Source organism: Phoca vitulina, unplaced genomic scaffold (genome assembly GCF_004348235.1).
Source record: "Phoca vitulina isolate PV1807 unplaced genomic scaffold, GSC_HSeal_1.0 scaffold11, whole genome shotgun sequence".
Lineage (NCBI taxonomy): Eukaryota > Metazoa > Chordata > Mammalia > Carnivora > Phocidae > Phoca > Phoca vitulina.
In genome coordinates, this window is record NW_022589714.1 from 16072470 (window position 1) to 16091845 (window position 19376).

General features: G+C 40.3%; 1 protein-coding gene across 3 annotated transcripts in view; it reads right to left on the minus strand.

The window, feature by feature from the left end:
- The window catches only part of KCNQ5 (potassium voltage-gated channel subfamily Q member 5), a 499302-nt gene that overhangs the window by 15532 nt on the left and 464394 nt on the right, over positions 1-19376 (minus strand). For all 3 annotated transcript variants that reach the window (XM_032409462.1, XM_032409464.1, XM_032409463.1), the window contains exon 11: positions 9117-9225. In XM_032409462.1, the coding sequence (XP_032265353.1) occupies positions 9117-9225 (109 nt within the window). The remainder of the gene's footprint in view (positions 1-9116; positions 9226-19376) is intronic.

Here is a 19376-nt window from a genome sequence, read left to right on the forward strand (position 1 = left end):
TTAATGCAGCCTCAGAGCAAAATGTGGCCACAAGCAATTATCTTCAAAACAGAAACAAGCAAAAAAGAATATTCCTTTAAAAATATGTGTTAAATGATCCATAAAATGTTCTTCTAGCAGCGTCCTTTACTGTAACATGCCATAGACTTGGCTGTCAAGAATGTCTTAACAGTGACTTGCAAACAAAGACTCATCACCTCTGCTAAAATAGCAGAGATGCTATCAGCAAAATTAAGAACGGGTGATGATTAAACAGCTTGTAGGTTTAACAAAAACCCACAACGGCAAACATGTGCCTCTGCTTCTCTATTTGTGGAGTATTCTTGTCTCAAGTATGGAGCGAGATTTAAGAAGGATTCAGAGTTGAGAATGCATTTTAGGGGACTGTCCAGGCAATGGTCCCGCATGTGCCCTTCAGAATAGGAAGAATACAAGGGCCAGAAAACTGGAAATTCTTCTCGCCCAAAGCAGGGTTACAGCAAGGGCTGATTTGCATACCCGCCTGAGAAACTCTGACAAGTCATCATGGTTCTTCTTTTTGCTGATCAGATCTGAGCAATTTTAGAAGAGTTGATGAGCCTTTGCTAGTTGCAAAGACATTCTTGACATTTTATCTATGTTCTTAGTCGAGTGAAAGATTCTGATAATTTAGAAGAATGTTCTGTTTACCATCTGGCTTCAAATCCTTTTGCCTCTATTGAATTTTTCTCCAAAGTCACTGACGGCCCCCTAGTTGACAATGCCAAAGGACCGTCTCACACTTTACCTTCTTGACCTCTTAGCAGCCCTGAACACAGGGGAGCGCGCCTCGGGCTCAGAGCGCTGTCTGCTGGCCCCTCCTCCGCCACGCCCCGCTGTTTTCCGTTGGTCTGGAAGCAGCGTTAGTCTCCAGAGCTTTCTTCCTTTTGCAGCTCCCTACAGGACTGTGAGCCTTAAATCCTGCGGTGACCCTCTTCTGTCTTCACTCCCACACTCCGCCTTGGGGTGATGCTTCTGCAAAGCATCTATGTCTGTGCCGATGACTACCAAGTTAGTCCCCATTCCAGATTTTTCTCCTGGGCTTCTGAAGCAGGGCCCCACCTGCCTGCTGGGCCCCACTGTGGCCCCACAAACTCACCAGCTGCAACAACGCACCCACTTCCCACAAGCCAGCCTCCGCGTGACCAGCTCCCCCCAGAGGTCCCATCCTGATTCCTCCTGCTCTTTCACTCTGTCTTCTCTAACCTGCAAATACCCAAATCCTAGCACTTTCTCATGTCTGAAGAGCTCCAAAATCTGTCCTTCGGGACTCTTCATCACCACTGGCTGGCCCCCGGCAGAGCCAGGTATGGTAAGAACAATGGTTCCCTCTTTCCAATCCATTCCTTGAAGTTAGTCATTGTCCTAAGTATTAGAATAAAGCACCAGTCTGACAGATTTACTTCTGTACTTAGCCTCCACGCTTTCCTGCTTGTTGTGAAGGTTCTTGCTCCTCCCTTGAGTCTGACCTCTCCTCCCCATGTTCTCTACCCCCACCAGCACAGATACTTTCTGATACGGTCTTCACATCTGGTTCTCAGCAACTGCAGTTCCCTCTGCCTAAACTCACACCCCTTTCAGTAACCTGGCTGGTACCTACAAAGCCACCAGATCTCTGCTAGGATGCCCCTTCTTCCAGAAAGCCTTCCTGTATGCCATCTCCCACATTAAGTGCCGACTTTCTATCTGCTCAAATAGCCCGGACTTCTATTATTGTAGTGATCTGTTGCTCTGCCTCATAATTGACCCTGTTTTTTTCTGGCAGCCCTTCAAGATTCTAAGCAGGGATCCATCTTTCCTGTTAATGTCTACTCTGGTGTCTGGTGCAGAGTAGAAGCTCTATATTTTTTGTTTTTGGTTTTTTTGTTTGTTTGTTTGTTTTTAGAGTGCACGAACTGATTCTTTGGGAGGAACCAAAGAATTTATAGCCAGGCCTCTGTGTGGGTTGGTGGGGGGGAGGGGAGAGGAGAGGTAACTTCTCCCTTTCATAGTCCTTTTCTTGGGAGGATGCCTGGGAAGACAGCAAGCTCAGCCCGAGGAGGTAGGGGGAGAAATCTACCCGGAACATTGCCTTGTGGTTGGGTGGAAAAATTGCTCTTCCTGCCCTGAGTGGTGCTGCTCTGAGTGATTCCTCAGCACAGGTGGTGAGGACATGACTTCAAGGGGTAATAGCAAGTGCTTCCTGGGGGAGGGGGTGCAGTCAGGCAAGGCCACAAACTTTTAGAAGTTGGGAGCACCCCTCAGAAGAGAGAAAGAAGCGCTCCTCTCCCATGACATACCACGGGAGTCAGTGGGGCTCAGAAAGGAGAGGGTCTGGCCTGAGCAGAGGAAGGGCAGGGTAGGCAGCATGCTGGGAAGGCAGTAAGGAGCCCAGAGACCTGGAGGTTATAATAGCTAGCATTTATGTAGTGCTTACCATGTGCTCAGCACTGTTCTAAGATCTCTGCAAAAGTTAATTCAATCAATCCTCACCAGAGCCCTACAAAGTCAATCCCATTACTCTCCTCACTTCACCAATAAAGAATCGAGGCACAGAGAGGTGACATGGGTTGCCCAAGGTTGCACAGAGGCTGTCATTTCTTGGATCACTTCTCTGAGCAGCTCTCAAGAGCGTGGCAGCTGGGGGTAGAATTAGCTAATGGTGCCAAGGTAAAGTTGGCTGCAGCTTCACCTAAAGAATTCTTTATTCATTTGATTTTCTAGAAGGCTGGTTTGGCCTGGGAAATAACAGGTTGTGTAGCAGTGAAACGTAGCAGGCAAGGTGATGATTGCATCGATATATTACGAGAAGTTAAGACCATGATACAATCAACTTCTCGGTCATTTCTGTTCAGAATAATGAGTAATCTCCATTGGGTTGTCTTGGTTATCTTCACAAGAAGAATAGGCTGGATGGTATTCTGATTCATTTCTTGACAACTGACAGAAATAGTTGTATAAAACAAGTTGACAAGAGAACAGTTGTTGCTGAGGATCTCATTAAGAATGGCCGTGATCTTAGAGTAATTCTATGAAAAACTGCAGGTAGGAGGCCGGTGAGCTTTGCACTGCATCATTTTAACAGACAGAGCTCATTCTCCAATTGTGTAATAAATCCTTCACATAACACTTCTATGATGCCTTGGTATGCATATCTCAGAATTTATCTAGCCAGTTCAGTATAGGAAAACAAATACAAACATTTCTTTTTATTTTTAAAAATTATTGTTCTGAGAGCTAAAATAACGATAAGAAATAACAAGTGTTGGTGAGGATGTGGACAAAAAGGAATTCTCATGCACTGTTGGTGGGCATGTAAATTGGTGCAGTCACTGTGAAAGACAGTATGGAGGCTTCTCAAAAAATTAAAAATAGAACTACCATATGATCCAGTAATTTTACTACTGGGTATTTACCCAAAGAAAACGAAACACTAATTTGAAGAGATACATGTACCCCTATGTTTATTGCAGCATTATTCACAATAGCCAAAATATGGAAGCAACCCACGTGTCCATCCATAGACAAATGGATAAAGAAGATGTGGGGGGTATATATATATATATATATATATATATATATATATATATACATACACACACACACACACACACACACATATATATATATATATATATCTTTGTATGGAATATTATGCAGCCATAAAAAGGATGATATCTTGCTATTTGTGACAATATTAATGAATCTAGAGGGTATAGTGTTAAGTGAAATAAGTCAGACTGAGAAAGGCAAATACCTTACGATTTCACTCGTATATGGAATCTAAAAAACAAAACAAATGAATAAACAAACAAGAAGCAGAATCAGACCTATAAATACAGAGCACAAATTGATGGTTGCCAGAGGTAAGTAGAGTTGGAGGCTGGGCTAAAAGAGTGAAGAGGAATGGGAGGTACAGCCTTCCAATTATGGAATGAATAAGTCACATGAATAAAATGCATAGGATGGGGGATATAGTTAATCAGACTGTCACAGTGTTGTATGGTGACAGACGGTAGCTACAGTTGGGGTGAGGGCAGCATAACATAGAGAGAAGTTGAATCACTATATTGTACACCTAAAAATAATGTAGCGTTGTGTGTCAACTATACTCAAATAAAAAAATTATTATAAAAAACATTATTCTGAAACTCTTTTATAAATATAGACTTGTATTGAATATAACTTTAAATATTTATTATTATTTATTTATTATGTATTATTTATTTATATTACTTACTATTTTGAATTAATGAGCGTATATTAATTTTTGTGAGAAATATTGTGCAAGATTCTCACTTACGTAGTGTTTACACAGTGCCAAGTACAAGCTTGAAAGGTAACAGTCAACGTTTTATATTGTGAGGGATCATATTTAAGGTAATTGATGGGTTTATTTTTAATCTGAAAATTTTGATATTGTGCCTGAGAAAGTATTTGTTAAACAGTGATAGGAAAACTGGTATCTTGCCAGGTGTTATCTGAATTGTTATTTCACATGTTAAAGCCCTAGCCCCTAGTACCTCAGAATGTAACTGTATTTGGAGACAGGGCTTTAAAAGAAGTGATTCAGGGGCGCCTGGGTGGCTCAGTTGGTTAAGCGACTGCCTTCGGCTCAGGTCATGATCCTGGAGTCCCTGGATCGAGTCCCGCATCGGGCTCCCTGCTCAGCAGGGAGCCTGCTTCTCCCTCTGACCCTCCCCCCTCTCATGTGCTCTCTCTCTCTCTCTCATTCTCTCTGTCTCAAATAAATAAATAAAATCTTTAAAAAAAAAAAAATAAAAGAAGTGATTCAGTTGAAATAAGACCCTTAGAGTAGGGCCTAATCCAACTTGACTGGTGTCATTATAAGAAGAGGAGATGTAGACCCATATCTGTGGACACACAGAGGGAACACCACGTGAGGACGCAGAGAGAAGGTGGCCATCTGCAAACTAAAGAGAGAGGCCTCAGAAGAAACAACACTGCTAACATCTTGACCTTGGACTTCCAGCCTCCAGGACTGGAGAAAGTAAATTTCTGTTGTTGAAACCACCCAGTCTGTGGTATTTTGTTGTGGTGGCCCTAACAAATGAATATGCCATGATATAATGAAAAGTGAGTGTGTAGAATGTTCAAGAGTTTATCAATTTGCTTGTCAATCTGTTTACTTCCCTGCTAATGTCATCTTTCTATTTATTTATTCATAAAAGATTTTATTTATTTATTTGAGAGAGCATGCGGGCAGGAGGAGGGGGGGGAGGGGCAGAGGGAGAAGCAGACTCTGCATGCTCAATCCCAGGACTTGAGCCGAAGGCAGACGCTTAACCCACCAACCCACCCAGGTGCCCCTCATCTTTCTATTTAGAAACTAATTTGTATGAGTGAATGAAAAGAAAATTAACATTGTATTAAATCATTAACAAGATACAGAACTTTTGTTAAAAATAAGTACAATTTTCACACCCAGTAATGAGTTTAAATCACATTTCCAGCAACTTTGTGCACTCCCACTAGATAATATTTTGAGAATAATCTGTGATAATCCTGGAGGAATTATACAAAACTAAGTATTCTTCTGATTTTTAAGACATATTTTGGAAATGTCTAAGAATAGCCATTGTTCGTCACTATAAAAAGTGACGTCAGTCATTGAAAAAAAAGTCTCAAAGTGCATTTGGATAATATAATCCAGACAAGTTCAGACAGTGGCCTTAGTCATCTCAGAGAATCTTTACTCCCCAAAATAACTAGAAATTAGAAAATGGCAGATGCTTAGTAAATATTAATAGCCAAAGTAAGAGCTCCTATTTTGCTCTTTGGGGATGCAGTGGTTTTGTTTTCCATATTGTCATCCTTGCAGTGGAATACATATTTTCTGTTACACATCTTAATTTTAATTTGGCTCTTAGGAAAAACTATTGTTATTCTAAGAGCTATGGAAGGACAAAAGGCATATTCAACTATTCATATTAAATAGTCAAAAGACCAAAAAATAACAAGGAAAATGCCAAAACAAAGTTGCTATTTTAGAGGTGAATGATAGATGGTTCACACTTGCAATCAGGAACATAATATATATAAAATACCACTTCAGGTGAGCTGTAAGAAATGAGTATGTTCTGGCCAAAGACATTCCTGTCAACGGCTATGCAGTTTATTTATTTAATGGAACTCAAGAAAAGGACACTTTTGCATAAGATTTAGGGATTTACATCAGTAAACTCCTTTTCAGAACTGCCAATTGTACTGGTGGGTCTTTTAATCGTGTATTTTTAGAAAGTAAGTAGTATCACGAGTCAAAGATTTCCAATGAAGTTATTAACTATTGAGTGTAACTATTGCATTTTTAGAGAATCCACGAATTTTAAGGGGAACTCAGAATCAGGATATGGGGGAGAAAAACATCGCCCTCGAGTGTCACAGAGGAGCAAGCCGAAAGCTTCAGAAATTCACAAAAAGGAGATACATGTAAATAATAAAGTCCTGTTAAAAATAAGAACGAAGAAAGAATTCTGAAAAGCAAGGGAATTCTGCAAAGGACTTTACAAAAATCAGGCAAGTTTCAAGAGGATGGTATAAAAGTAAATCTTAAGCTGCCGCTAAAGTGCTTAGCTAGCAGAATAAACCTATTTCGGTTTCTTTCTTGCAGCTCACAATTCTTTTTATAGGTTGTGAGGCAAAAGCAGAAAGCTTCCGGAGGTCTTGGGAAATGAACAAATTGGGTTAAGTATGACTTTTAGGAAACCTAATCTGTTTCATTAGATAAGATTTTATGGTACTTGTTGCAAGTCAGACTAATCTGCGGATGAATTGCCCCACCTTCACTTTAGGGTCTTTGAGGGATATAATGAATGAATGTAAAGAATTTCAAGGTGACTTCTCCCCCAGCAACGTCCAATAGAACTTTCTGCAATGATGCAAAGGCACTGTGGCTTCTATGCCCGGGATAGTAGACACTTGTGGCTATTGAGCACTTTAAATGTGGGTAGTGCCACTGATGAACTGAATTTTAAGTTAAATTTAATTTAAATTAATTCAAATTTAACTAGCCTCATGTGGCCACTGGTCACCATATTAGACAATGCAGTTCTAGATCCTTTCTGTCCCTTTTAACTGAAGGCTTCAAGCATCATTTTACTACATACCCTTGGGTTTTCTGGGCTTAAATATTACCTAAGGCTTCTAGGCTCCCCAGGGGTGGGGTGATCATATAATTGTCCAAACTGGGATATTTTGAGAAAGACAGGGAGTATCAACAATGAACAATTATGATGAGACAAGAGGCATAATCTAGGATGGTCCAAGCCACAGAAGAAGGTTTGGTCCTCCACCCATAGGGTTTGTTGCTCAAGGGTTCTGTTGAGAAGTAACTGGGTTTTACTTCACTTCTTTTTAGGGTGCCATTACAGACAAGGTTTAAGTATCTTCTCGGGTACACATTTTCATCAACCATGATTTTCTTTGCCTTAACAAACATTTATCAAAATCTTTATAACTCATTTCTGCTTTCCCAGTGATTCCCAAACATCAAGTAAAGCAATGTCTAACGATACAAAATGACCAACTAAAAATAGAAGCAAATAATCAGTCAAGCTGATCTCTGAAATTAGACTAAGTATCTGGATAGCTAAGTTGGGTTGGATATTTTAAGTTTTCTTCTGGCTTTTTGGTAAGAGGCAGAGACGGCCAAAAAGATCAGAGGTACTTCTTTGCAACAAAGTCACTCAGGGTTCATGGACAGATTAAAATTCTCCCAAAGGGATTAAACTAGGCAGGCTGAGTTTGCAGCAGTTTATTTACTCCAGATCCTAAATTTTGGAGGGAGTGGATCCTGGAAACATAAAGGTAAGTTGCTTTGGGTACTCTTTTAGATTCTATTGGAAGAGGAAGCACATTAACATCAGCTTTTAAATTGAATATCTATTTAAAGCGTATTTCAAGCCCCAAGTCCCCCCCTTGCCTTATCTTGGTGGATGGCTGCCAATTGTATTCTCACCCCAGCAGAAGTCTGGGGTTTTGTTTTCTGGAGAGATCTCTGAAATGCAGGATGCTGGGCACATAACCTAACCCTAATCTTAACCCAAATCCTAATCCTAACCCTACTCCTAAACTCTAACCCCTAATCCCTAACTCTAAATAACCCTCTGGAGAGGTCTCTGAAATGCAGGACACCAGGCACATACCCTAAGCCTAATCCTAACCCTAACCCAAGATCTGAGAAAAAAACCAAGATGTCGTATATATACACAATGGAATATTACTCAGCCGTAAAAAGAATGAACTCTTGCCGTTTGCAACAACATGGATGGAGCTAGAGAGTATAATTCTAATTGAAATAAGTCAGTCAGAGAAAGACAAATACCATATGATTTCATTCATATGTAGAACTTAAGAAACAAAACAAATGATCATAGGGGAACAAGAGAAACAAACCAAGAAACAGACTCTTAACTGTAGAGAACAAACTGATGGTTACCAGAGGGGAAGTGGGTGGGGGGATGGGTGAAATAGGTGATGGGGTTTAAGGAAGGCACTTGTAATGAGCACTGGTGTTATATAGAGGTTTTGAATCACTATATTGCACACCTGAAACTAATATTACATTGTATGGTAACCGACTGGAATTTAAATAAAAACTTAAAAAAACAAAAGATCAGCGCTTAGCATTACATTCAGCCAGAGAGGAGCAAGTCACTGCAGAGGACTTTAGGTTTCCCCTTTTTAGAATTCAACCTGTTTTGAAATAACGTAGTGGGATTTTTCTTTGATGTAAGATACAGAACATGGATCAGAGCATCAAGTCATAAAAATAGTTTTTTTAAAAATCCAATTGCGTCCATACACAAAATGTCCTCAAAGCCCACAGATTCTCATGACAAGCCACTTCGCGTGGAATCTCTCTGGCATGGCCTGGCATTTCGAATCCTGCCTCCTTTTATGACACACTTTGTGCCGAACACAGTAGAGTTTTGTATTAAGAAAATATATTTCAGAATTTAATAGGCATGTGAATGAACAGGAGCGGAGAAACTATTATTTCAGGAGGTTTACCTGTAGGAAAAAGAACTTAGCAATGTAGTAATTCAAATAATCAGAGGTAGTTCTCTGGCTCATTTTGTCAAAGGTTTTCCACCAACCTGATAGCTCGAATGACAGTTTTAAGCGGTGGGGTGAGGTCTTCGACTGATACATCACACTGGCAACCCTTCTCATCATAGACATCATCAGTGCCGAGCGCTGTGTCAGCTGCAAGAGAAAATGGTCAGTTACAGAACACCAGCACCAGCAACTGGAAACATGTTTGCTCAATTGGTCTCACATAGCAACAGGGGGCATCTCAGAGACTAAGCTTGTAAATCAAGAGATGTGTAAGGTCAGCCAATTGTTTTCCCCAATATTATTCCTTCTCCTTTTTTCTACAACCTTACTAATTGTATGTGATTTGACACGGATACCTTTCTGAGCTGTTTTCCACGGGGAAAATGGAGCTGTTAACACACTGCCTTTCCAGTATTGGTGATGGATTTGTGTTGATCCACCCATGCTCTTTTGCCCAGTTCTTTTGAAACTAACTGCCAGCATTTAAATAACAGCTGTTTCCAGTTAGGCAAACAGTCTTTGGATACTTAACTAACTGGCCTTTGAACATAGAGCTTGAAGCCCGTGACATTGACCCCATTAGCCCCATGCCCCAAACAAGAGTGGAAGCAGCCATGTCCAAGAGTACTTACTGCTTAACATTTACTGGACACAGGCAGCTCAGAAGAGAGCTTGCTTAAGATAATATGGCCAAAGCTGAGAAGATTTTCAGATTGGACAATAAAATCGGTTCCTAATAAACCAAGGAAATTAATTTTTGGGTTAATTGCAAAGTTTGGAGAAGGGGGAAGGGTGATAATAAATACCAAATTAATAAAGATTTATAAAATTAATAAGGAATAAACTCATATCATTGCAGCTTTGTTTTCGGCAACAAGATATTGAAAACAAGTTAAAATTTCTGGAATGGGGGATGGATTAAATAAATACTGGTATGTTTATATAATGGAATATTAGGAAGCTATTAAAATGAGTTGAAGGCCAATGACTGAGAAACGTCACAATTTATTATTTTTTTAAAAATCTATCTATCTGGGATAGATATCTATCTGGGATTAGCAATAATTTTATTCTTTTTGCTTGGCTGTATGTTCTAAAATTCCTACAATGAATATAAATTACCTTGGTAATCAAGTAAATACAGTAATAAAAACACACTCATGAGAGATGAGGTATGTAGTCTCCAAATAGTATTTAAGCCTCTTTCAATGTGGAGATACACTAAAGCACTAGCACTGCTTTTTGTTGTCTTTGCTTGGCCCAGTGTTCCTTGGCTAAGCCATGAAAAGAAGAGAATGTGTCATGAGTTGTCTTGGTTGGGTTCAAAATCCTGAAAGGCTATTAGAAGTCCATTCACTGAAGCCGTGCTTATATTTGGACTGCAGCTGGGGCGTCATTTAGTGAAGCTATTTACTGTGTGGTTGTTCAGTCTACTGTGTGCCAAGAGCGGAAGGAGTGGGATGGGAAGAGACGTAGATGGGTCTTCACAGCTCTGCTGCATGGTCCTTTGGGCCTTCTTACCCTCAAGCCTCGTAAGAGGGAGAGACGGGGCCACCACCTCACAGTGATGAAAATAACAGCAACCACTCACTGAAATTTATGCCAGGAAGGCATTTAAGGGAAGCTTCTGCCGATGTTAGTTTTCTTACTTAGAGCCACTCTACAAGTTAGTGGTGATATTATGCCTGGTTTTTAGAAGCCAAAACTGAGGCTCAGAGAAGGTAAGTATCTTACCTGAGGCCACACAGGTGGTCAGTGGAGCGAGTGAGTTGCAGAGCGTGTTACTAAAATCCAGTTCCCCGAGGCTCTTACATTGCATCACCCAGGGTCAGAATGCCTTCAGGGTTCAGCAGTGCCATGCAACGTGTCAGGAGAGAGCAGGGGAAAGGGCTGGCTGCGCGTGCTGCCTAGCCCTGCTGGGTATGTCCAGCTTCTCTCCAGAGAAGTCTGCCACCGTTTAAAGGAGAGTACACATGTTGACTCTGGCTGACACTTGGTTCTGACTCAGTGATGCGCTTGAGGGGAGCTGGCCCATTTCGCTTGATTGACCACCTACGCAACAGAGCCCTTTTAGTGCACAACATGACGAAGGTTAGACGACATTCTTCCAGGAGCTGTTGGCAATTTCTTCCTCTGATTTGATCCTAACCTGGGCTTTCAGTTGGTGGAATAGGCGGACTAGTATTGCCCTCAAATTCATGTCCACTTGGAACATCAGAATATGACCTTATTTGGAATAAGGGTCTTTGCAGATGTAATTAAGGTAAGGTTCAAGATGAGACCATACTGGATTAGGGTGGGCCCTCAATCCAATGGAAGTGTCCTTCTAAGATAGAAAAGGAGAAAGTATAGGAAACAAAGAGAAGATGGAAGTGGAGACTGGACTGAGGCATCTACAAGGCAAGAACACCAAGAATTTTGGGCAACCACCAGAAGCTGAGAGAAGCATGGGATGCTTTCTCCCTCAGAGACTCCAGAAGGAACCAATCCTGGTGACACCTGAAGACACCCTGATTTCTTGAACTGGGAGAGAATAAATTTCTGTTGTTTCAAGCCACCCAGTGGGTGGTCATCTGTTATGGCATTCCTAGGAAACGAACACAATTGGGAAAACTTCTCTCCATCGTTTCCAAATCTTTACTCAAGGACAATAATGATGACGACAATAATAGTAATAAGTGCTTTCTGGGGAAATCTAATTATGTGCGAAGAACTTTAATTGCTTCAAGCCCCACAAGAGGTATGTATTATCACCCCCTATTTTACAGATTATGAAAGTGAGGCACAGAAAGCTAAGAAACTTGCTCAAGGACAAATGAAGAGTAAGTGACAGAACCAGAATTTAAATCTAGGCCGTTGCTTTGGAGCTGCACTATTAAATTCTGCCTGACTCTGAGTCTCCCTTCTGCCTCCTTGCAGATTTGTCTTTCTTCTCCCTGTTGCCATTTGGATTCGCTTCTCTTGCATTACATTTGCATCCATGTGGCTGTGCAGCTGCCTTCATGGTCTCCGGTGAAGTGACCCCAAACACTGAGATAGAATCATATTCGGGGGGAATGTGGTCACCATGGCCATGTGCTAAGCCAGTGCATACCCTAAAGGAGACCTGGAAATACACATATCCTGGAGTTGCGAGGGGGGTGTGTGTGGGGTGAGAGATGCAGGGGGCTCAAGTATAGGCTGGATGATCACCAGGTGCCATTATGGAACCCTCTGAGATACCCAGATGTTAGCTCCCTACAGGAAATATCAAATAACGCACTTATCAGGATTCCTGGTACAGAACTCACAAAAGTAATTTTTTTAAAAAGATTTATTTGTTTATTTTAGAGAGCGAGAGAGCGAGAGCACAAAGGGGAAAGGCAGAGGGAGAGAGAATCTGAAGCAGACTCCACACTGAGTGCATGCCCGACATGGGGCTTGATCTCACGACCCTAAGATCATGACCTGAGCCAAAATCAAGAGTCAGATGCTTAACTGACTATGCCACCCAGGTGCCCCATTCGCAAAAGTATTTTATGCTGCCCTTCAGAAAAGAGGCACGTGACTACTTTCCCTCATCTGAATTCTAGTGAAAGGAGCTTCAACTACAGTCCCATTTTTTTTTTTTTTTATCTCAGAAAACTGGGGAACACTGGAGAGTTTACAGGGAAGGCGGATCCTTCAATGCCTGTACCAATGACTTATCTACTTGAAAATACCATATAAGCAACCATAACACTATGATGTGTGTCCAAAACAATTGAATAGCATAAAATACAGGGTCCTTTAATTATGAAGTTAATGGAAAACTTTATCAGCAGGTGTGTACTGTCACAATAAGCACAAATGTAAAGATAGTGAAACCATAATGTTCACACTGACTGTCAATGAAACTGGGAACATTCCAAATGATTATCAGACAGTTTCCTTCCAGCCCAGTGCTACTCTGCCTCACCCCTGTCCTTCCTGTACCCCAACAGGAGCTTCAGCCTAGCCATTCTGTTTAGGAACAGGCTGGACAGGAGATTGGAGTTAGTTACCAACTGTATCATATCCAAATGCACCTTACTGTGGAATATTATTATACCATTAATAACTTGATTGTTGAAGGGATAAATTAAGTTCTCAGTCTTTAAAAAATATTTTTTGTGGGTTTGGTCAGAACAAATGAATAGGAAATACATCTTTGCTGGCATATATTGAAGCAAGGGCTGAGTTAGGAAATTTTTCTCCTTATTTCAAAGCCACAAAAATGGGGAAAATGCTGTCTTTCTCCTTCATAACTATCTTGAGATGTCCTTTTTCTTTCCAGGGAGGTTAATAACACATTAAATGTCTTTCACATGATTCCCAGAGGCTTAAAACCCTTAGTGAATTTTAAGACACCTGGGTGGGGCTACATTTTCAGCCAAGGGTGGCTCTCTGCCCTTGCATTTTGGGAGATGTGGGTTATGGGTATATAAGCTCATGTGAACATCGGTCTGCACAAAAGCTAATCACGAAAAGCAAGATGCCAACAGGGTGAGATGCTCCCCAAAGTCCTGCTCCCTGTGGACAATCCTGCCAGGTGTGGTGAGCCTGCCCCAGTGCAAGATCTGTGCCTGGAGAAAAAAGAAGCTTAAAATACAACCTTTACCTCTCCCGACCCTCTCCTGTTTCCTATTAATTAGCAGTATTCAAAACTTGCTTTCAAATACTTTGTTCTCCCACATTTTGGAAAATCTATTTCAGTGTTTGGAAAAGACCATGTGAACCTTAGATGATGAAGAGAGAGGAAGTAAAGAACATTCTGGAAACTTCTGCTATGTCCAAAGACCGTTTTTCTGTTCCTACTATGAAATTCTGCCATCAAGATGCAGGTAGTTATGAAAAAATAAGTGGTTTCTAGTTCTTTCTCTTGATCATCTCCTCTTACGGATTAGATTTCTTTTTATATTTCTTGATGAAATGATTACAATGGTTTTCTACCTTGCCTGCATGTTAGAATCAGCGGGGGAGTGTTAAAAAAAACCTCAATACAAAGAACAGCTTCAGGATCAGTAACATGAAGAAACTGAGGGCTGGGACCCAGGCCAAAAAATGACATTGCATGGTTTCTCTCAGCCAGAGCTGAGAAGGATGTCTGACTAATCTGCCATCGGGTGTGGACTAATTCTCTATGTTTCCCCCTACACCACTAGTGCATGGGGACAATTTAGACAATACAGGTGCTTCACAAGGCAAGAGGAAATGATTGCATCATTAAAAAAAAACAAAGAGAAAGAGTTTAAAAATACCCGTTGCCAAATCTGTGATATGGGAGCAAGATTTCATCTTTTTACTCAGCTTTCAGAATCCCAGTTCTTGTTTTATTCCTCAGCTATCTGAATCCCCCTCTTTTTAAAAAGATTTTATTTATTTATTTATTTATTTATTTAAGATTTTATTTATTTATTTGACAGAGAGAGACACAGCGAGAGAGGGAACACAAGCAGGGGGAGTGGGAGAGGGAGAAGCAGGCTTCCCAGGGAGCAGGGAGCCTGATGCAGGGCTCGATCCCAGGACCCTGGGACCATGACCTGAGCCGAATGCAGATGCTTAATGACTGAGCCACCCAGGCGCCCCAACGATTTTATTTATTTATTTGGGAGAGAGAGCAAGGAGCAAGGGCAGAGGAGAGGCAGAGAATCTCAAGCAGACTCCCTGCTGAGCACCAAGCCCCAAGTGGGGCTCAATCTCACAACCCTGAGATCATGACCTCAGCCAAATCCAAGAGTCAGTCGCTTAACTGACTGAGCCACCCAGGTGTCCCTGAAACCCCACTCTTTACAGGCCTTGGCACTGTTCTCTTTGAAAGGAGTCACTACTGTTTTTATGCACAAGAAGCTTACATGTTCATAGATCAAAATAAAATCAAATTGTCAAAACGTAGCAGAAAACATTTGTTCTGTCTGTAGAGGAATGATAATGTCCTGATGTTTGGGTCAGTAGAAGAAACTATAAAGGAGACAGCTGACAGTTTGATCATGAATACAGAGAATGTTACTACCTAAAATAACTAAATTACAATGCAAAGAAAAATGCTTGATTGGGAAGAAAATGGAAAGATAGAAAGAGGCTTAATATTTATAATGAGTAAGGAGCCTATTTGAATGGATCACAATCCAAAATATAAATGTATAAATAAGTCTATCAGAAGAGACTGTTAGTATCAAAAAACGGCAGGAAACTGTTCAACCTAACTAGAAATAAAAAAATATAAATTAGAGTTATGTGAAAGTATGGACTTATACCAATTTAATTAACAAAAGAATAATAGCTAATACTAACAAAATTAACTAACTAATAATAGCTAAAACTAACAAAATCAGAGGTGAATCTGATATACTTTAGCATTGCTAGTGACGATGTAAATTGGACAAAATTTTATAATCAGTGATCTTATAATTTTACACCAGAGAAGTTTTCTTTGGAAAATAATTTCAAAAAGGAAATAAAGGTAGCTTAATGCAATAATGTTAACTGCATTATTGCCCATTATAGAGAAATAGTTGTAGAAATTTCAATGTCCCAAAGGAGGAAACTATAAATTACAGTAAATTATATTATTTGACCATGATGGTGTACTACATAGCTACGAAAAAGATAATTATGAGTAGTATATAATAATATGAAAGTATGTGTTTTTAAATGTTCAGTAAAATTAAAATATGAAATGAAATATTCATGTTGATTATAACTGTGTACAATGATATATAAAAAGAAAACTAGCCAGAACAGAATATATAAAAATAAAATTAGCTGTACTGGGTATGAAATTATAAATGATTTGTATCACTTTTAAAATTCCATAGGGAATTTAAAGATGCTTTTCTATCACAAAAATATTATATACCTTTTGAAATAGAGTATTTGAAAAATAGAAAAACAATGAGAGTGAAGAAAAAAAATCTTCCCAAGTTCCAGAACTTAAAGGAAACCATTATTATAATGTAATTCTTACAGTAAAAGTGTAAAAGGGCTAGAAGTTCATAATACATTTTTATTTTGGGAGTTTAAACAAAGCACACTATGATTCTATTCCATTATGCTATGGGGAACACACATTAAAATGACCACTATTAATGGTGATGATAACTTATTTATTACATTCTGTTATGAATTATAATTTGTTTTCCAAGGGTTTCTTCCTTCTATGGCTGGTTGTATTTCAATTACCCTTCACCATGATCATTTCCCAACACCTTAAATATCATCCTAAAATTAGAGATTCCATTTTAGCCATGTGCTAGTCCAAAGGCAATTCCTTTAATCCAACTAGAGTTTAGAATAACTGCTTGGGCCTTGCTGGAGTAGCGTGATTTCATTTCACCATGTCCTTGGCTACAGCCTTTTTTTCTGTTCTGTGTTAGATGCTGCTAAGTCATCAACAAGATGTACTGGGTTCTCAAGGTACTAATAAGGAACCCAGAAAAATACTCCAGATAATATATATTTTGTTCTAGATGTTTTTTTCAAATGCTTTTTTAAACTTTGTTTTTCTCTTATTATAATAGTAATATATACTCGCTATAGAAACTTCGAATTTTAAATTAAATTATAAAGAATGAGAATAATTTGTTTATAGTTTTAACATCCTGAGGGAAATCCTATTAAATGTTGGCCTATTCCCTTCCACTCTTTTCCTCTGCATTATCTGATATTTAATGTCAAAGTCAATTTCTCAACCCAGATGGCAAGTAGGACATCTCTGGTTGCCCTGTGAGGGAACTTTATTCAGATAGCTCAGAGGTCCTCATTCAACCTCACCTCATTATAGCCTTTCCATCCCGTGCTCCCGCTGTACCAGACTACCAAGAGTTTCTCGAGGTGCTACTTAGGCATCATTAGCTTTGGATACTCTCTCCAAGGGAACTGTCTATACACCCCCACCCACTCTCCTCTCCTTTTTTTTGGTTGGCTGTTTGCTGAATTTGCAGTTGATACATTAGATTATGTGTAGGGCACCACAAAAGCAGGTGCCCTCTTCCCCATGTGGAGAACATCAGAATATTCAGAACAAACCATTTACATTTCAGCACGCATATAAGTTTTGTGCCATTTTGAAAGCTAGAATTTTATTTTGAAGTTTAGCAATTATCGATATTTTGAGTTACCCAAAGCAAAGAAGATGAGCTATAGAGGGAAGCCTGACAAAGCTTAGCGTCTCAGATCCAGCTCTGCAATTACAAGCCCTTCAAGAGTTTACCACTTCCATGAAATGCAGCCTGATCCCTAACACTGACTCAGCCCTGTCTTCCCCTACTGTGAACACATATCTCTATGACTGTTATTTTTTTAAAAAAGATTTTATTTTTATTTATTTGAGAGAGAGAGAGAGCATGAGCAGGGTGGGGGGAGAGGGAGAGGGAGGGAGAGAAACAGGTTCCCCGCTGAGCAAGGAGCCAGACGCAGGGCTCCATCCCAGGACCCTGGGATCATGACCTGAGCCTAAGGCAGACGCTCAACCGACTGAGCCACCCAGGCGCCCCTCTATGACTGTTATTACATAGTATTATACTTGGTTGTTTACAAGCTCCTGTCCTTGCTAGACAGTAAACTCTCTGAGGGCAGGGACCATGTCTTTTCATTTATGTATCTGTCTACCATGTATCTTCTCATCCATGTACCTCCTGCCCCTAAAACACTTCCTGGTGCAGAGGAGACACTCAATGAATGTTTGCTTCACGAAGTCTTTCCCTCAGGCCCCATGACAGTAGTCCTTGTTCAATAATGTCTGGATTTAGGATTTTAAAACTTTGTGGTTGGGTAGACGGCACTTCACTGTGTTCTTGTTTACTTGGTGAATCATCTTCCTAAGTTGAGAGACAAGTGTCTTCACTGAAGAAGTTGTCAGCTGAGAGGTCGTGATGGCCCCAGTCTCTCAACTTTGTGTTCAGAGATGGATGAATTCAGGGCCTTTGCCTTGAGCACTTTTGTGGCCTGGAGGCATGGGCCCTTTATTTTATTAATAATAGTTGTAATTCGTTCAATCCCTGATGCAAAGTGGTTTACAAATACAAACTGTAACTTAAAATAGAATGCTGCCAGTTTGGAAATGCTATGCTCATTTCACAGATGAAGAAACTGTAGCTCAGCAAGGTTAAATCACCTGCCTAAGATACAGGATTATTAAGGGCAGAGCAATCCTTTGAAAATTGAGATCATGTCTTTCTGTGTGCAAGTCTCGAACGGCTCCCCATTTTTTCCAGGGTAAAAGCCCAAGTCTTTACTAGGGCTACAAGGCCCTGTATGTCTGTCCTTCCCCCACTTCCTGTCCGTCCTCATTTCCCATCATTTTTCCCGTGGCTCTTTTCCCTCCAGGCTTCCCTTCTCTGTGCCAGCCCTCCCAGTTGCTCCTTAAAGCAGCCAGGCACCCCTCCTTAGGGCTATCTTTGAGGACTCCTCTCTGGAGAGCCTGGAGGCTCTGGAGCTGCCTTGGGTCTCTGCTCAGTATTGGTTCTTTAGAACTACCCGGACCACCGTATGCAAGGTTACTTACCTCCCTACTTCGCCAATTTGTGCCTCCTCACCTTTCTCTCCTTTTTCCACAGCATTCACCCTCTAATATACAAACAATTTACTTGTTGGTGTTTATTATTTGTTTTCCCTACTAGAATGTAAAATCTACAAAGACCAGGATCTTGTTCTCTGATGTATCTCAAATACCTAAAGGAGCAAGGTGCTAATATTTAATAAGAGAACCATCAAGGTAAGAGAGGTCCCCCTTCTACTCCAGCTATGGATCTTACTGATAGTATAGTAAGTAGAACTTACTAACTAACCTCTGGATTTTGGCCTCCTTGTTTTCTTTTATACGGTAGTTTTTTCCCTTTTTTGTGTGATTTTTCATTACTAGGTATACTTTGAGATCCTACTGTAAAAAAAAAAATCCAATATTTCCTCATAATGTTTAATTTTTACAGGATTTTAAAATAGTGGTTTTTTTTTAAGATAAGGAACAAGGGGCGCTGGGTGGCTCAGTTGTTAAGCGTCTGCCTTCAGCTCAGGGTCCCAGGGTCCTGGGATGGAGCCCCACATTAGGCTTCCTGCTCGGCAGGAAGCCTGCTTCTCCCTCTCCCACTCCCCCTGCTTGTGTTCCCTCTCTCGCTGTGTCAAATAAATAAATAAAACCTTTAAAAAAAATTCTCAAGATAAGGAACAAGATGAGGGTGTCCACTCTTAACCACTTTTATTCAACATAGTACTGGAAGTCCTAGGCCCAGCATTCAGACAAAAAAAAAGTTGCTCCAAAAATAATAAAATACTTAGGAATAAACTTAACCAAGGAGGTGAAA